Source organism: Balaenoptera physalus (assembly GCF_965194825.1).
Source record: "Balaenoptera physalus genome assembly, chromosome: 4".
NCBI lineage: Eukaryota > Metazoa > Chordata > Mammalia > Artiodactyla > Balaenopteridae > Balaenoptera > Balaenoptera physalus.
In genome coordinates, this window is record NC_138891.1 from 9,508,921 (window position 1) to 9,533,057 (window position 24,137).

The 24,137-nt window shown below is 42.8% G+C and overlaps 1 protein-coding gene across 19 annotated transcripts in view; it reads left to right on the top strand.

Moving 5' to 3' along the window:
* The window catches only part of TBC1D5 (TBC1 domain family member 5), a 535,839-nt gene that overhangs the window by 473,731 nt on the left and 37,971 nt on the right, over positions 1-24,137 (top strand). For all 19 annotated transcript variants that reach the window (XM_082459259.1, XM_082459266.1, XM_082459256.1 and 16 more), the window contains one exon: positions 12,161-12,324. In XM_082459259.1, coding sequence (XP_082315385.1) covers positions 12,161-12,324 — 164 coding nt within the window. The remainder of the gene's footprint in view (positions 1-12,160; positions 12,325-24,137) is intronic.

A 24,137-nucleotide genomic window follows, 5' to 3' on the forward strand; every position in this document is an offset into this window, starting at 1 on the left:
TTGTTTTTGGATTGAGAACAAGGTCAGAATTTGCCCTTTGATATCCAAAGACCTCATTCCACTTTTCTTTAATTCCAAGTCACATTTACTGCAGCCCTTTGTAGGGGAGCAGGCTGGTGCATCTTTGCCCAGCCCGGGCTCAGGAGTCAGGCCTGGGTTAGGGTCCTGCTTTCGTCACTGCCTTGCTGGATGACCCAGCGAGGCCACTTCACCGCTCGCCTGTAAAGACAGAGAAAGAGAGCAGCTGCTTCAAGGGCAGTTACCTGTCCCATAGTAAGGGCTCGAGGGCACTACCTACTCGGGGGCTGGTTCTGGTGCTGGCATCATTATGTGTTTTCCTCAGGTACCTCTTTGGTTTCCAGAATCGAATAGATGAACCTACTCAGCACCTCTGTCTTTTCTTTGCTTAACAACGTCTTCTGACAATCCGAAACCCTGTGTTTGCACGCCAGCCCTGGATGCGATAAAGCTTGACCTCTCTGGCCAGGCTAGAACCAGGTCTGTTTCAGGGGCTGCAGGTACAGCCTGCTTCCTTTCCCCTCCTGTGGCACCAAGGTGTATGTTTTTAACGAGTAGACCTGAGCCCTCTTGCTGTCTGTCACTCAGGTCTGTGAGGTACCAAAGTGTCACCAGGCGGGGCCCAGCTACGTCCTGTCTTCTCCGGGTCGCTGAATGACGTCAAGGCGACCCCCTTCCTGTGGCCACAGCACCGGGCTTCCCAAAGGCTTTGCCCTTCCCGCCTCTCTGAGCCAGGCCTCCCACCAGCGACCCCCAGACTTCCTAGCCTCCTGAACGTTTTGCCTTTGGGTGTCCTGTGTCCAAATCCCCCAGCTGGTTTCAGGTTTATGGGGGTTCTGCCCGACTATTTAGGAATACAGCCCAACCCCGGTTCTTGCTTCCCATTGAGTTTAATGAGAGAACAGTCATGAAAATATTATGCATGAGGCATAGTAGGAACTTAATAAATATTCTTCCCCTTCCTCCTTTCCTCTCTCCCAGCCTCTCTGTGGTCAGGGTCCCCACTGATGCCTGTGAAGCTCATTCAGTCAACTCAGGCGCTTGACAGATAACCTCCACTGACACGTAGCACGGGGGGCCCGGAAGTTTTATTGAATCTTTCAGAGAAGGACAGAGAGTGAAGGAAAGATTTAATATACCCAGACACGGCCATATCTAGTCCAAGGAGTCCCTTTGCGCATGTTAGAAAAAGGTACGTCCCCTGCAGCTCGCACCAGGGCGTGCATCCGAACCCGCAGGCTCTCCCAGGCGTGGCGTGCGTGGTGGTCCTGGGCTCAGAGCCAGTTAGCCCAGGTCTGCGGGCGGTCACCGGGCAGTGCAGCCAGCGGAAGGACAGCCCAGCAGGAGAGCACCGGCAGGTCTGTGACCAGAGGAATGCCTGTGAACCCGCCTGCTCTGGATTTGGAAGTGCCCAGCGTGCTGGTAATGGTCTGGGTCTGCGCAGCGCGTAGCAGGCGCCGGGAGCCGCGCTGAGCCCTTTACACACGCGACCCACCTAGGACACACAGCGCGCGTGAAGTGGATGCCTCCCTTGTGGATGAGAACTGGGCCTGTGGAGGGTCAGTGACTCGTTCAAGGCCGCACAACTAGATACCAGCGGAGCTCAGACTCCAGCGCAGGTGCTGACTCAGCAGGTGTTGGTTTGAGGAATTGTGCTTTGCAAGTGTCTCTCAAATCTATCACCCCAGCTTTAGTTGAAGCCTTATAATCTCTTGCATGGGCCAGTCAGGAGATGCCTCGTTCAGCCAAGCTCCTGTAGTCAGTCCTCAGGCTACTTTCCTGCTTAACATCTGTAATAACTGCCATCGCTACTGACAAGAGAAAGGCCAAACCCCTTCACATGGGAACAAGCTGCTCTTCTTGGTCTAGCTGGCCCTATTTTTAGAGCCCCACCTTCCCTCTTGCCTCCCTCCCCCTATTTTTAGAGCTGGATGACCAAGAGAGAAAGAAGCTCACATTTGGGGTACCAGCAACTTTTAGAAAGAATTTGATTCCCTCCTCCCCACCCCAGCCCACCCCCGAGAAAACCATTGAAGTAATCATCAAATGAAACAGAAGCACGCTGTTGAACTTAATCCTATTTTGTTTACACTGGTATTGGTGTCATTTTCAATTCCATATGGATGGCAGGAAGTGCTGAAGGATTAATCAGGCTTTGTCTGAGCTCCATGTTCCCAGGAGTCTAACTGCCTCGTAAATACCATGTTTTGTGCCCAAAAATGACCTTCCCTGAGCCATGACCCCCACCACTGCCCACTCCTCAGATTTCAAGATGTAGCTCACAACTCTGATGGCCTGAGACAGGATTGGATGGTCCCTCTTTTGTGCTTCCAGAGTCCCGCTGTTCATACTTCCGTGTTTGCTTTTACCACCTGGGGTTGTAGGTTAGTCAATGCAGGTACAAGTCTGTGTTTCCCTTGTGCTGCTGTTTTAGGAGCTTCTCACGAGCTCCTCTTGTGGTCATCCCCCCATCCTCAGCGCTGGGCAGAGTTTCCAGAGACATGTCCTCAGATCAGTCTGCATAGGGCTTTTGTTCCCCGATGTTTGGTTATGAAAGGAAGACTGGGCATGCCTGAGGTGGCTTGAGAATAGGTCAGTATTTAGTATATTCGAGAATGCCTTACCATATAATCGTAAATAATTGTCTTGGGTCAGGACTTTGGAGAATTCGGGTAGGAAGCCTTTGGGGGAGTGCCCTCAGGGTCAATACGTGGGGAGTCAGAGAAGCAGTGTTGCCCTCAGTTGTCTGTTTTGAGACAAGGGGGCCAGCCTTTGTCCTCTGTCCACCCAAACCAGTCACTGGATTGGAGCTGTTCCCCGGGGAAGGGGCATGATCTTGGGCAAAGCAGCTGTCCTCGGCTGGGGCTGTTTCCAGAGAGGAAGCTGTGAGAGCCAGCGGCAGCCCACGCTCCCCGCGTCTGGGGGAACAAGTGCCTCGGTCCCGAAGTGGGGATCTGGGCGGGGCTCTGCAGGCTCCCCTAGGAATGAGCATCGGGTTTTGGTGCAGCACAGGAAATGGTTAATGTAAAAGCTTTCAAAGGTTTACAGGAGTATCAGGGCTACTGTGCGGTTTATGGGCTGCAGGCGTGTTGAGAGTCCTGACTCCTCAGCTTGGGAGCTGTCTGGGTGAGGCCCGGGTGATGGAAAGTCTCATCCATTTACCCCGTGTTGTCCTGGTCCATGTGCTAGGCCTGGAAAGGGCGGGAAGTCTGGCGGTCCTTTCTTCTGTCTCACGTGCTGGTGACTCTGTTTTCTTAAGGTCTAAATGTCTACGGTCCCAAAGGGCACAAAAATGTTAGCTAATTTCTGTAATTGAGGGGAAATGTATTTTGTACAGGGTTTTTATACGAGATACAGGCCAAGCAGTACTTTATTAATACTACCACCAATTTGGAATTTGATCGTTCAGAGATAAATTCTGATAAGAGCTGGCTTAGTGTTATCTCTGAAAAGGTAGTTTGCCCAGGAGAATAATAGCTACAAAAGAAACTTAGGGAGAACAGGACACTTTCAAGTTCTTTCTGGATTGGGTAACTGGATACTAAATCTCACCCAGTAAATAACTGATGAGCTAATTTATTAAAGCAGGTATTCAAAAGATCTCTCCTAGATATGTCATTAGCTTATTTTGTTTTGATGGTTACTTTACATAACAGCCTGCGTGTTGTGAAAAACATTTGGAAATTTAGACTGTTAAGTGGTTTATACCTGTCCTGTCCAGTGTGGTGTCCGCTAGCCACACAGGACCTTGGAGCGCTTGAAATATATGCTATTTTTTTTTCTTTTTTTCCACTTTGGAAGAAAGATGGGGGCAAAAGTTGTTACAGTCTACAGAATTCTAACTTTTTCCAGCAGTATAATAAAATTTAAATGATTCTACCTGGAATTTTAGATTAACTCAGAATCTGAACTATAATGTCAAATGTTCAGTCTAGAGATCATAAGTAGAGAAATACTTCTGAAATACTTAAGAAATAATAATGAGCATTTCCTTCTATTTTAACAGTTCTGTGAATCAAAAGTCTGATTCAGGTCTCAGCAAACTAAAACCAAGGTGTCAGGAGGCTCTAGGGAAGAATCATCTGTGCTGTTGGCAGAATTCACTTCCTTGTGACTGTAGAACCAAGGTCCCCATGTCTTCACTGGCCGTCAGCTGAGGGCCATTGCCAGCTCTAGAGGATCCACACTGCCTCACGTCCCTTCCTCCACGTTCAAAGCCAACACCACCATCAGCTCCCTCTCCTGCTTCAGCTGCCTTCTTTTTCTTTAGTCACAGCTCTGACTCCTTCTACTTTCCTGTTTCACTGTAAGGACTCGTGTTCACACTAACCCACCATCATCACCCAGGACACTCTTCCCATCTTAAGGTTCTTTAAATCACACCTGCAAAGTCCCTTTCGCCACATAAAGTAGCATATTCATAGGCTCTGGAGATTAAGGGCATAGGCATTATTCCACCTGCCGTATAATATGGCTTTTGGGGGGAAGATATGAATGATCAAAACTGACCCAAGAAAAAGTAGGAAACTTTAATAGAGGAATTAACATAGAAAAAATCCAAACAGCCGCTATAGTAGTGCCTTTCAAAAGTCACCAGCACCAGAGTTATAGGTGAATGATCCAAATTTTGAAGGGACAGATAAATTCAGTTGTATAAACTTAGAAAAAGATGGAAGTTTTTTCATTTCATTTTGTGAAGAAAACCATGTTCTCGTGAATCAAAATGCTTTGGCTTCTTAGATTTCTTTTTTTCTGTGGACTTTTAAAAGTAATTTGAAACTCAAAGCTGAGCAAACGTTCCTTTTGTTTTAGCTTTATCTTCCACCACCCCAAGGCAATAAAAGCTTCTTAAGGAGTAGAGTTCCAAGGAGCAAGGAGAAAATGTTCATAAAGGAAAAAGAAAAACCTAGGTTTATAATAAACACTTTAGTTGTTTTTCACTTTATCATCTTGGGTAAGAAATGCCTTCCTAAGTAGGACCCTAAAAACAGAAGCCATGAAGGTAAATGTAAACATACACAGACATATATACAAAGGGCTATGTTCTAGAATTTAGGAGGAACTCGCCTAAATCAGTTTTTTAAAATGAAATTAACAGAGACAATTCACAGAGGACCTTCAGATGGCCCATATTATTATGTTAAGAGATATTGTTTAAAAAGATATTCAGCCTCACTAGTTATCAAGAAACTTCAAGCTAACATAATGAAGTCTTCCTTCCATCAGATTAACCAAATAAGTAAGTAGATAAAGATATCATACATCATATTACATTTACACTTATATATAAATATATATTACACACATATATGTCTGTTAAAATCCTAGGAGGAAGCAATTTGGAATCATCTAAATTTAAAATGTACATACCATTAAACATAGCAGTTCCATGTATATAAATTTATCTTACAGAGATAGCCAACTGTACCTAAAGATGTACCTCTCCAGACTGTTGTCATTTTGTTTGCAAAGGCAAAAAATTAGAAAAATCCTAATTATTCAGGAGCACTACAAAATTTCTTTCTTCACATTCCTTAAAAAAGGTAAGGCAGATTTTTATATAAATGAAAGACAAATTTTCATGACCAAGTCCAAAAAACATGTTACAGAGGGATGTACTTTTGGAATAACAGAATAAGGACCTCTGAAAAATCTGTTTCCCCATAAAAGTAACAAGAAGAATGGCAAGAATGCCAAAATCAACTTGTTCAGAACTCTGAAAATTAATCGAAGGATTGAGTCAATTTGAGGAGCATCTATTCAAGAAAAAAATGGCTGAATCTCAGTAACAACCGTGAGAAATGAAATATTTCCTGCTATATCAATAAACAGAGGATGTCACAGTCATCAAGGATCGCAGCCCTCCAACGTGAGCCCAGGAAACTCAGGGCTGAAAAGAATACCTGCCATCTAGCAGCCATCAGACTGCAGCCACTCCCTGTGGTGAGCCCTGAGGAAACTCAGGGTGTGTCGGGATGCTGACCCCAGACAGCTGAGGTGCATATCAAAGGAATGATTTCAGTGAGCCGAGACTCTTGCATCTTACCATGTATAGAAAAGCGCTAAATGCCTTCACTTGAGATATCTGGTTTTCTTTACTTAACAATAATCTTTTGATGTTCAGACTACCTGCCCTTTGTTACAAAACTCCTATATAACCTGGCTCCACCCCCCCCCCCGCCCCCCTCCCCGCTCACCTCCTCGGAGCAGCTTCTCAGAGCTATCTGAAATGCTGTCTCCTGGGGCTGCAGTCCTCATTTTGCCCCAAATAAAACTTAACTCGCAGCTCTCACGTTGTCCATATATATATTTTTTTAAGTCAACAACAGCATGCTTTGTAACATTTTAACTTTCCCTATTTCCACCCTCTCTCCCCAGCTCTGCCATAGCCTTTGACAAACAGCAGCCTGGCAACCACTGGAGGAAAAAGAATGAATTTGGAGCACCCTAAAAGTCCCATCCCCAGTAAATGTCACTAGTTGACCTGTGCAGCAGCACCCTCAAAAAACCTCTTTCTTAGGGCTTGTCTTTATTGGACTTTAATCAGAACTCGCTAAGGGAGAAACCCTATCCACAGAGCATCCATTAAAAATAATCAGTGGCAGTTACTTAACATCACAGCTGCCCAAGGCAGAAATGGAGCAAACAAGAGGCTAACTGAAAACTTAACAGGCAACTCAGAGGCTTGCAAAAAATTTAAAAGGAAAATCTAAGGAATGAGATGTCCATTGGGGGTTTTGAGAAGCTCCAATATATTCCTGGGAATCGAGAAGGCCACACACATGCAAGATTATACACATGCCCAGGGAAGATTTAAGACGGGTTTAATCTGTCAACTCTGGATGAACTTGAGGCTCTGCATAGACAAGAATGAAGGCTAGAGCAGAATTGTAAACTGCCTGCTGAGCACTGAAGGCACGCCCGAAGACACACAGACACACGCACAGAGCCCCCAGCAGAGGCTCAGAGACTGACTGGGTCAAGGCATTTAAGGAAAGGAAATTTCTGTCTCTTATCTGACTACTAAGCTAACTGAGCAGAGACTTCAGGGGCACACAACAGCAAAGGATATAGACTTTACAGAATTAGTTTAGGGAAGTCACTAAAAAACAAAACAAACAGCAAGAAAAACAAATCTGGGGGTTGGGATGGGATCTAATTTGCAGAGCTGCCACATTATTTTATTAAAATGGCCAGTTTTCAGTGAAAAGTCTGAGACATATAAAGAAACAGGAAAGTATGGCCCGTATTATAGGGAATAAAGCAATCAATACACACTGCCCCTGAGGAAGCAGAGACACTTACTTGACTTACTAGATCAGTAAGCTATTAAGTCAGCTATTACAAATATCTTGAAAAAGTTCAAACTGTGTCTGAAGATCTACAGGAATGTATGAGACCAGTGTCTCACAAAATAGAGAATATCAGTAAAGCGATAGGATTTTTATTTTTGAAGAACCAAATAGATATTCTGGAGTTGAAATACAATAACTCAAATGAAAATTTCACTATAGAGGATCAACAGTAGATTTGAGCTTACAGAAGAAAGAATCATAACTTAAAGATATGTCAATTGAGATCTGGTTTGAAAAGCAGAAAGACAAAGAAAATGAACAGAGTCTCAAAGACTTGCAGAATACCATCAAATATACCAACATACAGATGATGGGAATTCCAGGAGAGAAGAGAGAGAAAGGTGCAGAAGGAATATCTGAAGAAGTGCTGGCAGAAGTATTCCACAACTTTATGTAAAACATTAGTCTGTGTATCCAGGAAGCTCCGTTAACTCCAAACAGAGTAAACTCAAAGAGATCCACACCTAGACACAGCGTGGACAAACTGCTAAAAGCCAACAACAAAGAGAGAAACTTGAAAGCAGAAAGAGAAAAACAATTCACTATATACTAGGGAACCTCAATAAGATTAACAGCTGACTTGTCATAAAAAATCATGGAGTCCAGAAGGCAGTAGGATGATATATTCAATAATTCTATATCTAGTAAAACTATCCTTCAAAAAGAAAGGAGAAATTAAGGCAGTCACATAAACAAAAACAATCCAATGCTAGCAGATCTGCCCTGTAAGACGTAATAAATGGAGTCCTGCGGGCTGAAATGAAGGGATACTATAAATGAATTCAGATCCACACAAAGAAAAAGAGCACTGATAAAGGTAACTACATAGGTAAATATAAAATACAGTATAAATGTATTTTGTTTATGTCTTATATTGTTAACAGAGCAGTACTACCCAAATTGATCTATGTATTCATCACACTCACCATCAAAATCTCAGGTGTCTTTTTGGGAGAAACTGACAAGGTGATCATAAAATTCATCTGGAAATGCAAAATCCCCCTAAAGGCAAAAAAACAGTCTTGAAAAAGAACAAAATTAGAGAACTCATACTCCTTGATTTCAAAACTTACTATGTAGCTACAGTAATCAAAACAGTGTGGTACTGTCATAAAGATAAGCATGTATAAATGGAATAGAATTGAGAGCATAGAAATAAACCCTTACATTTGTGGTAAGTCAATTTTCAACAAGGGTACCAAGACCATTCAATGGGGAAATTATAGTCTTTTCTAGAAATAATACTGGGAAAACTGGATCTCTGCATGAAAAAGAATGAAGTGGAACTACTTCCTCACATTATATACAAAAATTAACTCAAAATGGACCAGACTTAAATGCAAGAGCTAAAACTATAACACTCTTAAAAGAAAATATAGGAGTAAATCTTTGTAATTAGGCAATGTCTTCTTAGACATGATACCAACAGCACAAGCAACAAAAGAAAAAATAAGTAAATTCATCAGAATTTAAAACTTTTTGGTTTCAAAGGATACCATTAAGAAAGTGAAAAGGCAGTGCACAGAATGGGAGGATTCTTTGCAAATCATATATCTGAAATGGAATATATGAAGAATCCTTACAGCTTAACCATAAAAAGATAAATAACCCAGTGTTAAAAATGGGCAAAAGATTTGAATAGGCGTTTCTCCACAGAAGATATACAACTGTCTAATAAGCACATGAATGCAACATCATTAGTCATTTGCATTGGTAAATTGCAAATAAAAATCACAGTGAGATACCACTTCATACCCACTAGGGTGGCTAAAATAAAAAACAGCCAAAAATATGTGTTGACAAGGATGTGGAGAAACTGGAACCCTCATAGGATGCTGACGGAAATGTTAAAATGGTGTAGCTATTTTCAAAACCAGTTTGGCAGTTTCTCAAAATGTTAAACACAGACTTACCGTATTGACCCAGCAGTTTCACTCCTAGGTACTGACCCAAGAGAAATGAAAACATAGCTCCACACAAAATTTTATACACAACTGTTTGTGGTACAAACATAATAATAATAGCCAAGAAATGGATACAAGATATAAATGTCCATCAAATGATAAGCAAAATGTGGTCTATCCATACAATAGAGTATTATTTGGCAGTAAAACGGAGTGAAGTACTGACACAGACTACAGCATGAATGCACCTTGAAAACATTGTGCCAACTGATAGAAGCCAGGCACAAAAGACCACATTGTATAATTCCATTTATATGACATGTCCAGAAAAGACAGAGCCATAGAGACAGAAAGTAGATTAGTGGTAGCCAGGGGGTATTGGGAGGAACTGCTAATGGGCACATGTTTGTTTTTTTGGGTGATAAAAATGTTCTAAAATTAGATGGTGATAGTTGAGAATTTCTGTGAATATACTAAAAACCGCTGAATTATACACTTTTAAAAGGTGAGTTTTGTGGTATGTGAATTATATCTCAGTAAATCTGTTATCTTTTTTAATAAAGGCAATTTTCACATTTAGTCTGTTTACAGTAAAAATGTATTTACGAATTAGTGGCATAATTTTAAAAAGAGAAAATAAATAGGTGGTTCCTGAGGTGTTTTTCAGCTCCAGCGTTCTAGGACCCTCTACCAATGAGCTCGTCACCATGCAGTGTAGCCCAGGGAAGTTATGACCTAGAGCCTGCAGGTGGGTGGGAGACAGACAGAGGCAGAGGAGGGAAGAAGGGAAGGTGCGGGGGGCGTAGACAGTCTAGACCCTGAAGTCAACGTCAGATGCTTCTATGGCCTGGGACTCTGCTGCCCCTCCTTTCCCAACCTCAAGACCGCCTGTGTCCTCCTCAGGGCTCAGCTCTGACACCACCCACTGCAGGTTGGATTCTCCAGGAAGCAGACCCTGAGACGGAGTTAGAAGTACAGAAGGCTTACTGGGGACTAACATCTGTGAAAGGAAGAGAGGAGGGGATGGAACTAAGAAGGGGGGTGTCATCAGACTGCGATACAGACCTCACGGAGGTCTCTGGAGGCTCAGCAGGAAGCCTTGAGGCCGAGTTCCTAGTAGAAGAGCCGTGTGTCGTCAGGTGGAAATGGGTCGGCCCTTTACTGCTGGTCGCTGACCAACAGTCACGTATGAAAACTGACTTTATAAAAATAACAGCTTTATTGAGGTATAATTCATAGGCCATCAAATTTACTTTTCTTTAAGTGTGTCATTCAGTGGTTTTTAGCGTATTCACAGAGATGCTCACCTCATACCACGATCTAACATTTGGAGTTAAACTTGACCGCTCTCATTCCTCTCATGGATTCGTCAGTAAATCTCATCAGTTTTTTATAGAATCTGACCTCTTCTCACCACCAAGCTGTGATCGTTCTGCTGACGTGGATTTTTGCAATGACAAAAATTGTTTCCCCTCGTTTTTTGCTCTCTCCCACCCTTAAATTATTCCCAATGCAGCAGTCAGAGGGATCCTTTTAAAATTAAGTCAAATCATGTCACTCCCCTGCTCAAATCCTCTAGCAGCTTCTACTGGCTTCGCTTCTCAGAGGAAGAGTCTTCAAAATTGTCTACAATTCCTCACCTGACGTGATGCCCCCAGGCCTCATCCCCTCCCCCCATTCTTAGCTTTAGCCACACTGGCCACTCTGCTGTTCTTCAGAACCACCAAGGTCCTGCTTGGGGCCTTGGCACTTGCTGTCCCTTCATATTGTCTGCAAAGCTGGTATTTTACCTTCTTCAAGTTTTTGCCCAAATGTCCTACACCTCAGTTCTCAGTGACGCCTTCCCTGACCATCCTATTTCAAACTGCACACCTTCCTCAGACACTGACAATCCCCTTTCCTGCTTTCTTTTTCCCCACAGTGTTTATTACCATCTAAAATCATATATATTTTATGAATGTATGTGTCTGTCTCCCCTCACTAGAAACTGAATGCCTTGAGGGATGGGAGTTTAGATGGCTCAGTTTCCACTGTCTCCCTGCCCCGCTCAGTGCCTGGTACTTACTAGGCCCTCAGTTACTATGGGTGAATGAATGAATAATTGAATGCACACCAGGTGCTGCGCTAGGTCCTTAAATCCTCATAACAACCTTCCGGAAATGTCCCCATCGTATACGTGAGACCTGCGTGGGTCTGGCCGCAGCCAATTCTGTTCACCTATCTTCTGCGCCATGCTGCCCTCCCAGCAGGCCTTCCTGGAGCCCGTGCTCCTGTCTGAGGGAGCTTCATGGCTCCAGAACCTCTCAGTGAAAAAGGCACTGTAGGAAGTCACAGATGTACCCACGCTGATGTGGGGACCAGTCTTGGATGTAGCCCTTGAGGCAGCACCTTGTCCCATTTCCAGATGCTTCTACTATGGCCTGGGGGTAGCGGTGTATCTGTTGTGCAATTAATGAAAAGGAAAGAGGTGCTTTTGAAAAATTGGTGAAGGTTTTAGTTTTTTTTGTATATATTAATAATAATAAGGTGCCATATAATTTTTTCTGGCTTCTCTTATTAAGGATGATTCCATTAGTGAGGGAAAATCCAATCATTTCACCTGTGATTTCTGAAAATTGGATTTTTTCGTTTTTGATATGCATACCACACTTGGACCATTGTAGTTTAAATAACGCGCAGAAAACTATAGCAGTACTTCATTGTTTTAAAAAATCGGCAGCTATTCTGATACACAAAAATGCGTGCATCTTCACACTCCACAGTGTCATTATGTTGACAGTGTGAATAAAGAAGTATTCTAATTGATCATTTATTAAAAGCAGTAAATTCAGTAGCAGTGAAAGAGTCTGGTGTCTCATTATTGCTACTTAATTTTTCTTACAGGACAAAGCTCTAAAAACATCCGTTCATCTCCAAGCATTGAGAGTTTGCCTGGAGGAAGAGAGGTCACTGGCTCCCCACCTTCATCTGCTACTAAAAAGGATTCCTTTTTCAGCAACATCTCCCGTTCACGCTCACACAGCAAAACTATGGGCAGAAAAGAATCTGTAAGTATTTTAAGGACGGTTTTCTTTTTATCCTACATTTTCCTCTAGAATGCTGCATTTGTGAAAGCCTCTCTTCGTGCCTAGTTTTTAAAAGTTCTTAAAATTTTTATGGACTAAAATGAACTATTTCATCAGAAATATTTTTATTATTATAATTTAGTAATATTTTAACGCTCTGATCTATATTACACTGGGATGGGGGTGAGGGGAAGTAGCATCAATTAAAATAAGTTGAATTCCAAATCTTCATCCTTTTTTTCCTCTACAAATGCCTTTGTCAAAGCCTGTATTGTCTTCTAAAATGCTAACAAATAGCATTATAGCAAACCATAGAATAAGACACTTAAACCAAGCTGTTTTTTCAGTTTTAAGTATTTCTTGAAAATGAAAAACAGCTATTTTACCAATTGTTTTTAAAAGTTATACAAATTACCTTTAAATTATGGTGTATTGATAGCTGCTGTCTAAGATCCTTTGTATACATTACTCAAAAGGACACAGCTAACGCATATCAACTACAATACTTAAAAAATCTCCTTGTTTCTGAAAAAATTTTTAAGTCACCTTCACAAGAGATAAAACATTTAGTCACACTTTATAGCTAGTTCAACCCAAGTACTCTAATATGAAGAATTCATCTGCCCACTGGAAGAGGCTGTAAATGCAAGGTCTTACAGCCAAGGAAATAGTGCTAAGATGGAGGGGTGGGCTGTGCAACCTTTGAGGGATAATTATTTAAGGTACATGGGCCAGATAACAGCATGGTATCTATCTGCGTGACTGTATGACACTCAGCTTCCTGGTGCTTCCGCCTCCTCATCTGCAAGTTAAACAACATACTTTGCCCTCTGAAGGGAAGAGTTCACCACATACTCTCTCAGGGCGCTTTCCACATGTAGGAACCGTGCTTCTCTAATTTGTAGAAGAGCAGAGTGGAACTTTCATTTGCAAATGGCAGCTTTAATGCAAGCAGTTAGCTCTGCTGCCTCCTAAACTCCACTCCAAGAACAGTTAAGGTCGTTTCAGATAAACCCTCGAGGAATAAGGAAACAGGAGAGACCATAGCAGCTAGCTTTTTGTTACTTGGAAAGCAGATGTTAAGTGGAAGTTAACTTAGCGGCCTAAGAAAGCTGTGAATGCTAAGCCAGCAGTAGGGAAAAACCAAGAAGCAACCTGAGTGAGATGGTAAAACCCTCTAGAAGCTCAGGAACTGGAAACGGGGTGAAGGTGGAGCTGAAGACATGAGGACTGGTTAGAAGTTTCTTCAAGAAGCGGATAGATTCCCATCCTCACTCTGGCAGAAGACTGGAGGTTTAATTCTCTGGAAAGTGTGAAACAGAATGTCTCTGGACTGAGAGAGATCAGGAATATTCGAGTATGAGACCACCCTCCTGGAAAAGGGTGTTGAATATATTTAAATACTGAATTGAGATCCCCAGGCCCCACCCCACTTGCTTCCCAGAACACCAGTAAGTATGTCCCTTCAGGCAGGAGATTGGAAGGGTTTTCTCTAGGCGGAAGTCACAAATAAAAAAAACCTTAGGGGGTCTCCAGGGAAACAACCAGTTCACTTTACAGTGAACTCAACCATCACAGGCCCATCTAAGGACAGAACTTTCTCTTAACTTGTAGTTCGCACTCTTTTATATGAACAAGACAGGCAAGAATCACCAGATACTAGAGGAGAGCATCTAATAGTGACAGACAGGCAGAAACAAATAGAAAAAAAGCAACTGGGAAGAAACAAGTCTTTGCAGGAGAACGCTTCAGAAAAAAATATTCATCCAGAGACTAACAACAACAACAAAAGCTATTAGAAATTAAAAGACATCTGAAATATAAAACTCAATAGAATAGTTGGAAGATAAAATTGAGGAAACCTCCCCAGAAAATAGGATACAAGACAGAAATGGAAGGTAAGAGAAATAAATATAATAAATTAAAAAAAAATTAGAGAACCAGCCCAGGAGGTTCAAAATCTAAAAAAAACAGGAGATGCAGAAAGAGGGAACAGAGAAAGTGACAGGAAGGAAATAATCAAAAATATAATTCAGTTAGTTTTTCCACTAATGAAAGACCTGAGTTTTCAGATTGAAAAAGTTCATAGACAGTCCCACGTGAATAAAAACAAACCCACACCCAGATACATCACCGAAAAAGCTCAGAACTCTGGGAACAAAGAGATATCCTACAAACATGTAGAGTTGGGGAAAAAGAAAGATTTCCAGCAAAGGGTGAGGAATTACAATAGCTACAAATTTCACATGGCAACACCAGAAGTAAGACAGTGGAGGAGAAATTCCTTCAAAGTTCTGAGGGGAAATTACTTCCAGCCTAGATTCAGTCCCTAGCTAAGCTAATTAAGTGTGAGGGCCACGTTCAGACATTCAAGATTCAAAAAATGTATTCACATGCGCCCATTCTCGGAATCCACTGGAGGATGTGCTCTACAAGAATGAGGACAGGTACCGAGGATAAAGAATACATGAGAACAGGAAATAGCTCATCCAGGGCGAGACAAAAGGATTCCTCAGAAGGGTAATGCAGGGAACCCCCGGAGTGTACAAAGCATGCTGTTTAGCAGATCCAAAGAGCCACGGCCAGCCCGGACTGGAGCAGCTCAAAAGGTTCCAGACAGTTTTCTCTAAAAAGACGAAATTGGAAGAATGACTTGTATATTTGGACAAATCGAGAAATTTACACAGCTACAGGTGAGTTTAGGTTTGAATTAGTGATAACTTTATAAAAATGAAGCCATTAAAACACAGGACAACTATACACCAATAAAAATGAAAAAAAACAGAAAACAAAAACACAGGACAAGGAAACTCCAAAGAAAAACCAAGAGTATATAGGAAAAGACAGAAAGGTATTGATAAACCCTGTCACTGAGCCAGGCCTGGAATTTACCTAAACATTGTGATGTAAGTCTACTGACTGTTAATCATGATAAAAATCCTTTGAGAAAAGTGGGTGGGGAACTGCGTTTACTTGGGGAGGGGAGGGGGTAGGTGGTGGTCAGCAGAGCTGCATCTTCATCTTCTTTCCTGGAAAATCAGCGAATAATACTCTAGAAAAATCAAGAGGTGGCAATATAAGCTAGAGCTATAAAGGTGAGAAAAAAAGCACGTGTAAAGGAGTTGAAAGTGGTTGCTAGAGCAGGAAGCAGAGGGTGGGGCTGCTTTCATATTCATAACAAGCCTCGTAGGACCATTGGACTCTTTTCAGCGTTACATATGTAACTCAGATTAAAAATAATAACTAAACATCTCAACAAAAATAGGATGTATTGGCATAATAAATTAGTAGAGGAGCTGTCTGCCTGTACAAAGAGCATGCCTCTGAAGAACCAGAATAAGGAATAACAAGTGAGAAAGCATACGGAGATGGGTCTGATTTGCATTCTGTCCTCTTAATTAATTACTTTTCTTTATGGGGCTACTGTAACTTAAAACTGAGAAGTTGAGCAAAAACAGAAACAGAGTAAGTCTGACTCTCTACATAGACCTGCTGTGAACCCAGAAACCAGAACGCCCAACTCTTATTCAAAGTTTAGTATATTTCCTAAGTAGTGGGAAGTAAGTAGACAGAACTTTTCAAGAGAAAGCGCACGGTTTTCCAAGTTACAGGTTATTATTTTAGGAAATAATGTATCGTGGTCAGTGCTCTTTGCCAAATCATTCCAGTTCTGTGCCACTCTGGGCACTGGACGGGATTGCACCACCACCACCCACCCCCCCCCCCCCCCCGTCCCCTGGGACCCATCGGAGCTGTGTGGCCTGTTGTGTCCCGTGAGTTGGGAATGGCAGTGGCAGGCATGTGTTGCCACTGCAGGGCTTTCCACAGCCCTCTCCTTCCCTCTGGCACAGTGAGCAGAACCCACGTGCCAGCCCATGATAGACGTGGAGCCTGAGTGAGAAACAAGCCTTTATTGACTTAAGCTGAGATTGTTGCTTTGCACAGCGTAATGCACCGTTGGAAATGTTCAGGCCCAGAGCTGAGATTCATTCTCCCATGGGACCACCAGAGTGGTCGCGGTGGCACCAGAGCCTGTGACGAGGCATCGACCATCCTTGCGCCCACTGCTTTCATTTCCAGCCCCATTTAGTGTGATACAGGGGTTTTCCACGTCCTCAGAAAAGTTCAAGGTAATTTTTCATTCACATCATCATCATCACCAGTTTCTCACACAGCAGGTGGCCAGAAACTGAAGCAAGGACATCTGTTGCTTTGGGTCCCTAGTGCCTTAAACGGTATGATGCCTTTCAGATTTCAAGACTCAGCTGATCTTTTAAAGTATCCCAGGGTTAAAAGAAATGGTTGATGTCAGTTAACAAAAGGCTGAAATAGCAGTTGAAAACAGACATTAAAACAAAGGTAACCTAGTAAGTCGCTATCAACCTGAAAGTGCTGAAATCTGCTTATAATGTGTCTAATCTTATCACTGAGAAACAATTTTTTTCAACATCAATATAGGTATGACGTATTTTGGACAAGAATCACGTATTAGGTCACAGAACTTATTTCCTCTCACTATTGCCTTTTATAGATCATAGAAAGACTTTCTGTAATCCACAGGCTACCTTTTTTAAATGAAGGTGTATCACATTTACTCCTGGTAATGCCCCCGATCTGGTTGTATAATAGAAGAACACAAAACTCAGCTAAGACTATAGAGAGGTAACAAATTAAGCTTTGTGCGATGTGTTTATAAAAGACATTATTTTCTGAAATGCAAGCAAACTAGTAGGAAGTTTTAAGAATTGACCTTACTTCTTTATCAGTGGTAGTATTGTTTTGAGGATTGGTATTTATTCATGAAAACGATTTTCCCTCTGCTTTGTTTCCCAAAAGAGTCTTTAGGGCTCACCTAATTCCATCCAGGTTTTAATCAAGCTCTGATTTTTTAGTCTTGAGGAAATTGGCAATTTTGATGCTTAAGTTTTCATGCTTTATTTCGCATGGTAATATAAATGACATCCAGTACTTAGTTTTCTAGAAATCTATTTTAGTTGGTCATTCATCTGACTGCTAAATAAATTTTAACTTGTTTTAGCATCATTAGTCATGTTCTGTGATTGTTGCCAAGTCGTTTTCCAAGAATATCTTTGCTAAGGTTGAAGATAGGGAATATGAGAAAGACTCTAAAATTGATTTGTGTAGGTGAATAAGTTCTAATCTTTAAGCACATTAGCCAACTAAACGATCTTTTCTGAATTCCTGATGAACTGCAAGACATTATGCTATGCTTTGTGATAATTACATACCAATCTCCAAAGATCTAAACTTATAAATGGTTCAGAATCCTCTCTAAACCACAGGAAATCAAAATTATCTGAGCTGAAAGTCCCTGCATAAGACAGGGTGTGTAATGAGCTACCCACCACCTGCGGGCTCGCAGCACCACTGGGGGTGCCACCCTGTGTCTCTGTGACCCCCCCACGCGCTCATCTTTGTCCTACAGTAGTTTGAACATATGCCTTTGTCATACTGATAGGGTTTATTTTTATAGTATTCATTGATCTCTCCTTTATCACAACAAAATGACAAAAAGTGTCAGATGAGTGAAAACAGATATGAAAGCAGACTCATACTTCTGGAAGTATAGACAACCTGAACATTACCTGATCTACATTACCTGATTACATCATCTCAGGTCATGTTCTAGAAATTGGAATTCAAGACATATCCATATAAGACATATGAGAGCAGTCCCAATGAAGGTGCTTACAGTGAAATTGGGAAGGGGAGAACACATCAAAAGTTAAGTAATAATTACACTAAATAAAAATATAACTCATCAGCAGGAGAGGCATAAGATGGTTTAATGCTATCCAACAGTAAAGACAGTAACTAATACGGATTCAAAAGATAGACCACCATGGGCTTTATTGGTCCAGACAAGCTTCGTGTGAGAGATTAGACTTGAACCACAGACATATTTCTTCTTCCACCAACTGCAACCATTGTTTTCCCTTATGAAGACCCCGAGACTTCCTAGGAGAGACGGTGGGGGGCGGATATTGAGCAGGTGGTCAGCAGTGCCTGCCGTAGCTGTTCTCTCCTCCCTGACATCCTCTGACAGAGTGTAAGATAGTTGGGCTTATATCAAGTTGCTTTTGGTAAGAGTAAGAGAAATTACTATCTCAAATGAGGAAATTTGTTGCTTATTATCTAAAATAACAAGAGTCCCGAGAGAGGCAGGTGTGGAGTTGGACGATTCAGCACTAGGGTCGCCAGCTTTCCATTCGGCCACCTCAGTGTGTTGGCTTTGTCCTCAACCTGCTCCTGTCATTTTTCTCAAGAAGGCTGCCACAGAACCCGGCAGGTGTCCTGTCACCCCTACCCCCTCACATGCACACAGCATCTTCTAGAGAAGTCTGTTTGGAAGTTCCCCAGCAGGCTTTCCCTCCCATCTCATCGGTTGGGCAGAATTAAATCCCATGCCCACTCTAAACCCAGTCAGCCAGGGGAAAGGTTTAGAGAAGTCCACGGCGGTGTGGAAAGGTGGTAGAAGCGGGTGACCAGACACTTTGATGGACCAGTTATCCCTGAAGTATTAATTGCCAAAACGGTTCATCTAATCCTTCCCTAAAGCATTTACGTTTGAAAAGAGCCAGTTCTGTTGTATCAGTGATGTTTTAGTTGTGGATTTTCAGGCAGCTTGAGTTGGACTGGTAGTTGGAAGAGAGAAATTGAGCAGTGGCCTTCCCAGTAGGTCAGAATTTTCCTGGCTATATGATTTTTCTCTTCAGTCAGTGATGTATACTTCCTAAGAAGGTATATTATATGGAAAGTATTGATTATAATGGATTTTTTTCGGGCTTCCGCATGGAATTGAAAACTGGCATCTAGAGTGTATCTAATTACAGGATTTTACAAATAATATATAATTGTAATCTCTCATTTAATCAGTAATACTAATGATAACTGGATTAAAATAACAGTCCTATTGAAAATGCATTCCCATTTAAGATAGTTTATTGAAATGAATAGATATAAAATGAATTTAAATATCAGTTTTTCTGGCTTCTTTTTTAAGTCTCACGACAGGAATTTTAATTTAAGGCCAAAATGAACTCAGATAGTTGATCCATGATATTTAGTTGTCATTTGGGGTCACACACGATATGAATCGTGCTCACATAACAAGTCTTTCTGCCAGTGTGTCAGCTCGGGGTCAGGGAAGATGGACCGTATCTTTGTAGGAGTGTCCCATCCTTCTCTCTCTCTCTTTTTGCCTTACCCAGTCCACGTAATATCATTGCAAAGAAATGTGAACATCAGAGGGAACATCATAAAGAACGCTCTGTTGTCGACAGCTTATAGGATGACAATATTAATTTAACTTCCGTTAAAGTTCTATAACCAACTTTTAACATCTTTATGCATCAATAAATTTATTTTTAACCAAAAATTCTGAGGAGCCTCTGAAAACAGAACCACAGGGAGTGGAGTGCTGAACCTTGACTTAATGCCCTTTTTAGGGCAGTGAAGATGTCGCCCTTTGGGGATGAATGAGCCGCTTATCCCCTCGTGCTGGGCCCTCTTCCTCCATCATTTGTCTTCAGCCTCATAATCTCCATAAAACGCCAAGATGCCAGACTAGACCATACTGATCACTGCCTCAGAGGCAGAGACAGTGGTTTGGGGAGAGCTCAAGTGAAGCAATTAGAAATATTTAGAATCCCTGGCCAGAAATTCCTGTGGGTTTGAATGATCCCAAATTAAATGTGTCATTGATAGCATTTGCTTCCTTCCAATGGCCTTTCTTGAAACTTGACATTTATTTCATCTTTTAATGCCACGTTACCTTAGGGACAGTAATTTGTGCCCCGAAGCGCACATGTGCGTGGCAGGGAAGGAAGTGAGGGCTTCCCATTGTCCCGTGCAGACGGCAGTCAGCCAAGGCCAGAGGCCAAGCTGAGGATGCTGTTGGGTGGTCCTCCTCTTTCTGCCTCGATGGCATCCCCAGCGCCTCCTACCCAGCGCCGTCCTGCTTTTAAGTCTTCTACCCCTAACATCTCATCATTTATCCTTTGAAACACCTATGTTCACTTTTCCAGGACGCTGTATTTTTAATCTGCTGGGCTTTACTCCCAGAAAGAATGGTTTTGCTCCTGTTGTAGGAACTCTAGGCCTACTGAGCAAAGCGGGAGGGGGGGCGGGGAATCTTTGTCAGGCGGCCTGCCCCTTGCCTTGAAACCTTAAGGCCGAGTCACGCCTTTCTGGTTGCTCCTCGTGCCAGAGCTGCTGTACCCAGAGAGTCAGTCAGAGGCTTGGGCGCCTTTTTCCTTCCCTCAGCCCTGCTATCTTCCCCCCAGTTTTTTGCTCCGAGATGCCCGTGTGTCAGGCATTCATGGACCGGTGTGAGTACCGGGAAGCTCACGCCTCCCGCAGGGGAGGAGGGAGCAGAGTGACAGGCATCACCAGTGCAGCCTGGGCACCGCTCATGAGAGCCCCGCTGAGGGCAGGTGGGCGCTAAGCCCAGCCTGGGCGAGGCTCACCAAGCAGCAAGCCTGAGCTGGGGGCTGTTTCTTTCTCTGCTCAAAGGTGGTATCCATTCCCCAACTCCTGTACCCAAAGGAGGTGACTTTTTTCCTAATTAAATTAAAAGCATGTTTTAGGTTAGTAAAGGCCCCAAGAGGGAGTTGCCATTGTTGGAAGGATTCAGAATCTTTCTATACTGTGGCAGTGATGATTAAAAAAACATGGATGGTACCAGGAAAACCTGCTAGCAATGATACAAATAACTAATAATAAGATGAGAAAAGAAAAACAAAAATAAAATTCATTTGACCATAAAAATAATAATAAACATAATCATTTACACAGAGTTCACCGTTCATGCTTTATTAAGCCTCTTAATAAGCATGTCTGTCATTACAAATGCACCTGATTAACTGTCGTAACTTTATTTGATTAGATTAGTAAACTTTGCTCATATATGCTTGACCTTTGCTGAGGTGTTTGCTTGTGAGGTACAGTTGGTCACGAGCAACTTTTTTTTTTTTTAATTAATTAATTAAGTTTTTTTTTTGGCTGTGTTGGGTCTTCGTTTTTGGCGAGGGCTTTCTCTAGTTGCGGCAAGCGGAGGGCACTCTTCATCACGGTGCGCGGGCCTCTCACTATCGCAGCCTCTGTTGTTGCGGAGCACAGGCTCCAGACGCGCAGGCTCAGTAGTTGTGGGTCACGGGCCTAGTTGCTCCGCGGCATGTGAGATCTTCCCAGACCAGGGCTCGAACCCGTGTCCCCTGCATTGGCAGGCGGATTCGTAACCACTGCGCCACCAGGGAAGTCCCGAGCAACTTTTTTAAATATGTGAGAAAAAACAACCACCAAGACGGCTCTCAGCCCTGACATTACAGTGTGGCCGAAGGATTTACAAAGCCTTGACCGTATGGATCACCAGAAGATAATATAGTCCAATTCCCAAGCTTCCTTTTTATTTAAGATGATGGCAAAGCCATTCCTCCTTTCCCTCAGAATCGTTACCAACTTAGTACAGTCCTGTCCATAGCCTCATCATTTCTAGTCAAAACGGCATGTTCCAGAGTTACTTAGGTCAGCTGATAGAAACTTTAACAGCGGTAACACAAAGCATGATGATTGTAATAAGCCATAAACAAATTAGCTTTATATTAAATTCTAAAAAGTTATGGGCTACTTTGGAAAATGAGAGAAAAGGGTAAAGAAAAGTGTTTCAACTGGAAAAGTACTTATGAAAGGGGCCACTCCTCCCCCACCCCCATCATTTATTCATAGACCCCTGACTAGACTCTGATTCCTGCCTTTCTTGGTCATATTTCCCAATTGTTTTTTCACCTTTGATGTTCTTACTGTTCTGCTTTAATGCTTCTTTTACCTCGTTCCTTCGTCTGGAGCATATTCCTTTGCCATTTCATTTTGTTTAAGTTTCTATTTGTATTTTTATGTATATAGTAGGCTAGTTATGTTTCTTGACCTTGCAGAAGTGGCCCTCTGTCAGGGACGTCCTATGTTTCCCAGCAGTACGCTCGCCTTTCATCACCCAAGGACCAGGGGCCAGCTGGTCCCAGGGTAGTGTCTGGCCTGCATTCGTGGACACCGTCTGCAGGCGGCAGGAGCACAGTTTTCTTGTTTCTGGTGTTTCAGGTGGGTGAGGCTGGTCTAGAGGCTTGTGCAGGCTGCCTGGCAGGAGGGGCCAGTGCCTGCCCACTGGTGGGTGGAGCTGCTTCCTGGCCCTCTTGGGGGCAGGGCCGTGTCAAGGGGTGTGTTTAGAGGGGGCCGTGGGTTCAGGAGGACTTAGGCAGGCAGCCTGTCTGCTGATGGGTAGGGCTGTGTTCCCGCCCTGTTGTTTGGCTTGAGGTGTCCCAGCACTGGAGCCTACAGGCTGTTGGGTGGAGCCAGGTCTTGGAACTAATGACCCAAGCAAGATGTCAGCCTCCAACGAGAGTCCACGAAGATGAATACTCCCCGATATATCTGCCACCAATTTTTGTGCCCCCAGGTTGAGCCACAGCTGCCCCCCGCCTCCCCAGGAGACCCTCCGAGACCCTCATGTAGGTCTGGCCCAGGTTCCTGTGAAGTAACTGCTTTAGCCCTGGATCCCAGTGGGCATGAGACCTTGTATGTGCCCTCCAAGAGTGGAGTCTCTGTTTCCCCCGGTCCTGTGGAGCTCCTGCAGTCAAGCCCCACTGGCCTTCAAAGCCAAATGCTCTGGGAGCTCCTCCTCCTGATGCTGGACCCCTAGGCAGAATTGTAAACAAGGTCATGAAAGTTTGCAACGCTTACCTGAGTTCTTTCATGTGTCCCCTCAGATACCTCAAGGATTCCGCTAACAGGGAAGTGGAAAGAACTAGCAAAGTGATATCGTTAACCTGCCCACATACACACATATCCCCCACCGCACAGTCCACAAGTCGGCAGGGGTCCCAACATGCAGAATAACACCCCAATCAGTCTAGAATAAACTGTGAGAAATGCTGCCACATTGCTTAGCATCAGGGAGTGCTCAGTCTACACTCTAGGCAGTCGTCTGGGTCTGGAGCATATTTGTATACTCTACATGCATCTCTTACTCATCCATCCTGGTATAAAGATACATATTCTGTGAAACATCAAGAACAATACTTTGGAAAATGAAATTGAAGAAAGAAAGAATGAAACCAGCAAGGAACCACTAGGTAATAATGCTAACATTTACAGAAATCTTAAATTCATCCCTAGACAACAATCAAATTCTAATCTCATCCAGCTAGACTATTAATAGCTATTTACTGCCCAGGATGAATGAATGTTGAGTTTTTTCTCAGTGTCTATAATCAAATTCACCCATCCGTAGGCTCTGTTATGACTAAACTCCTTTTTGATACCCTTGATGAAAGTCTCCAAATTAGGTTTGAAGGTTGGATCAGCACAAGATTTTTTTTCTTTCCCCCTCAAATAAATGAGCCGGCCTGATTCTTTTGCCAGGAACTGAGATTTAAATTTATGAGATGGACTGATCAAATGTAAAGACTGTTTCAATCCTGGACCTTGCATTTCATTCCAAAGAGAGCGTCATTATTTAGGATGCTTTGAGCTGACTATAACGGAAATCCTGACTCAAACCGATTCAAATAGTAAAGAAAATTATTAGCTCAAATAAGTCCAAAGACCTTCTCATTCCTGGCTGCACATCAGAATCAACTGGAGAGCTTAAAAAAATACCGGTAACAGAAGTACTGAATCAGAATCTTTTGGTTGGGGCTTGTTCCTGGTCATTGTTAAAAGCTTCCCAGCTTGTTCAAATGTCCAGTCAAGGTTTGGAGCTGATGATTTAGAAACTCATC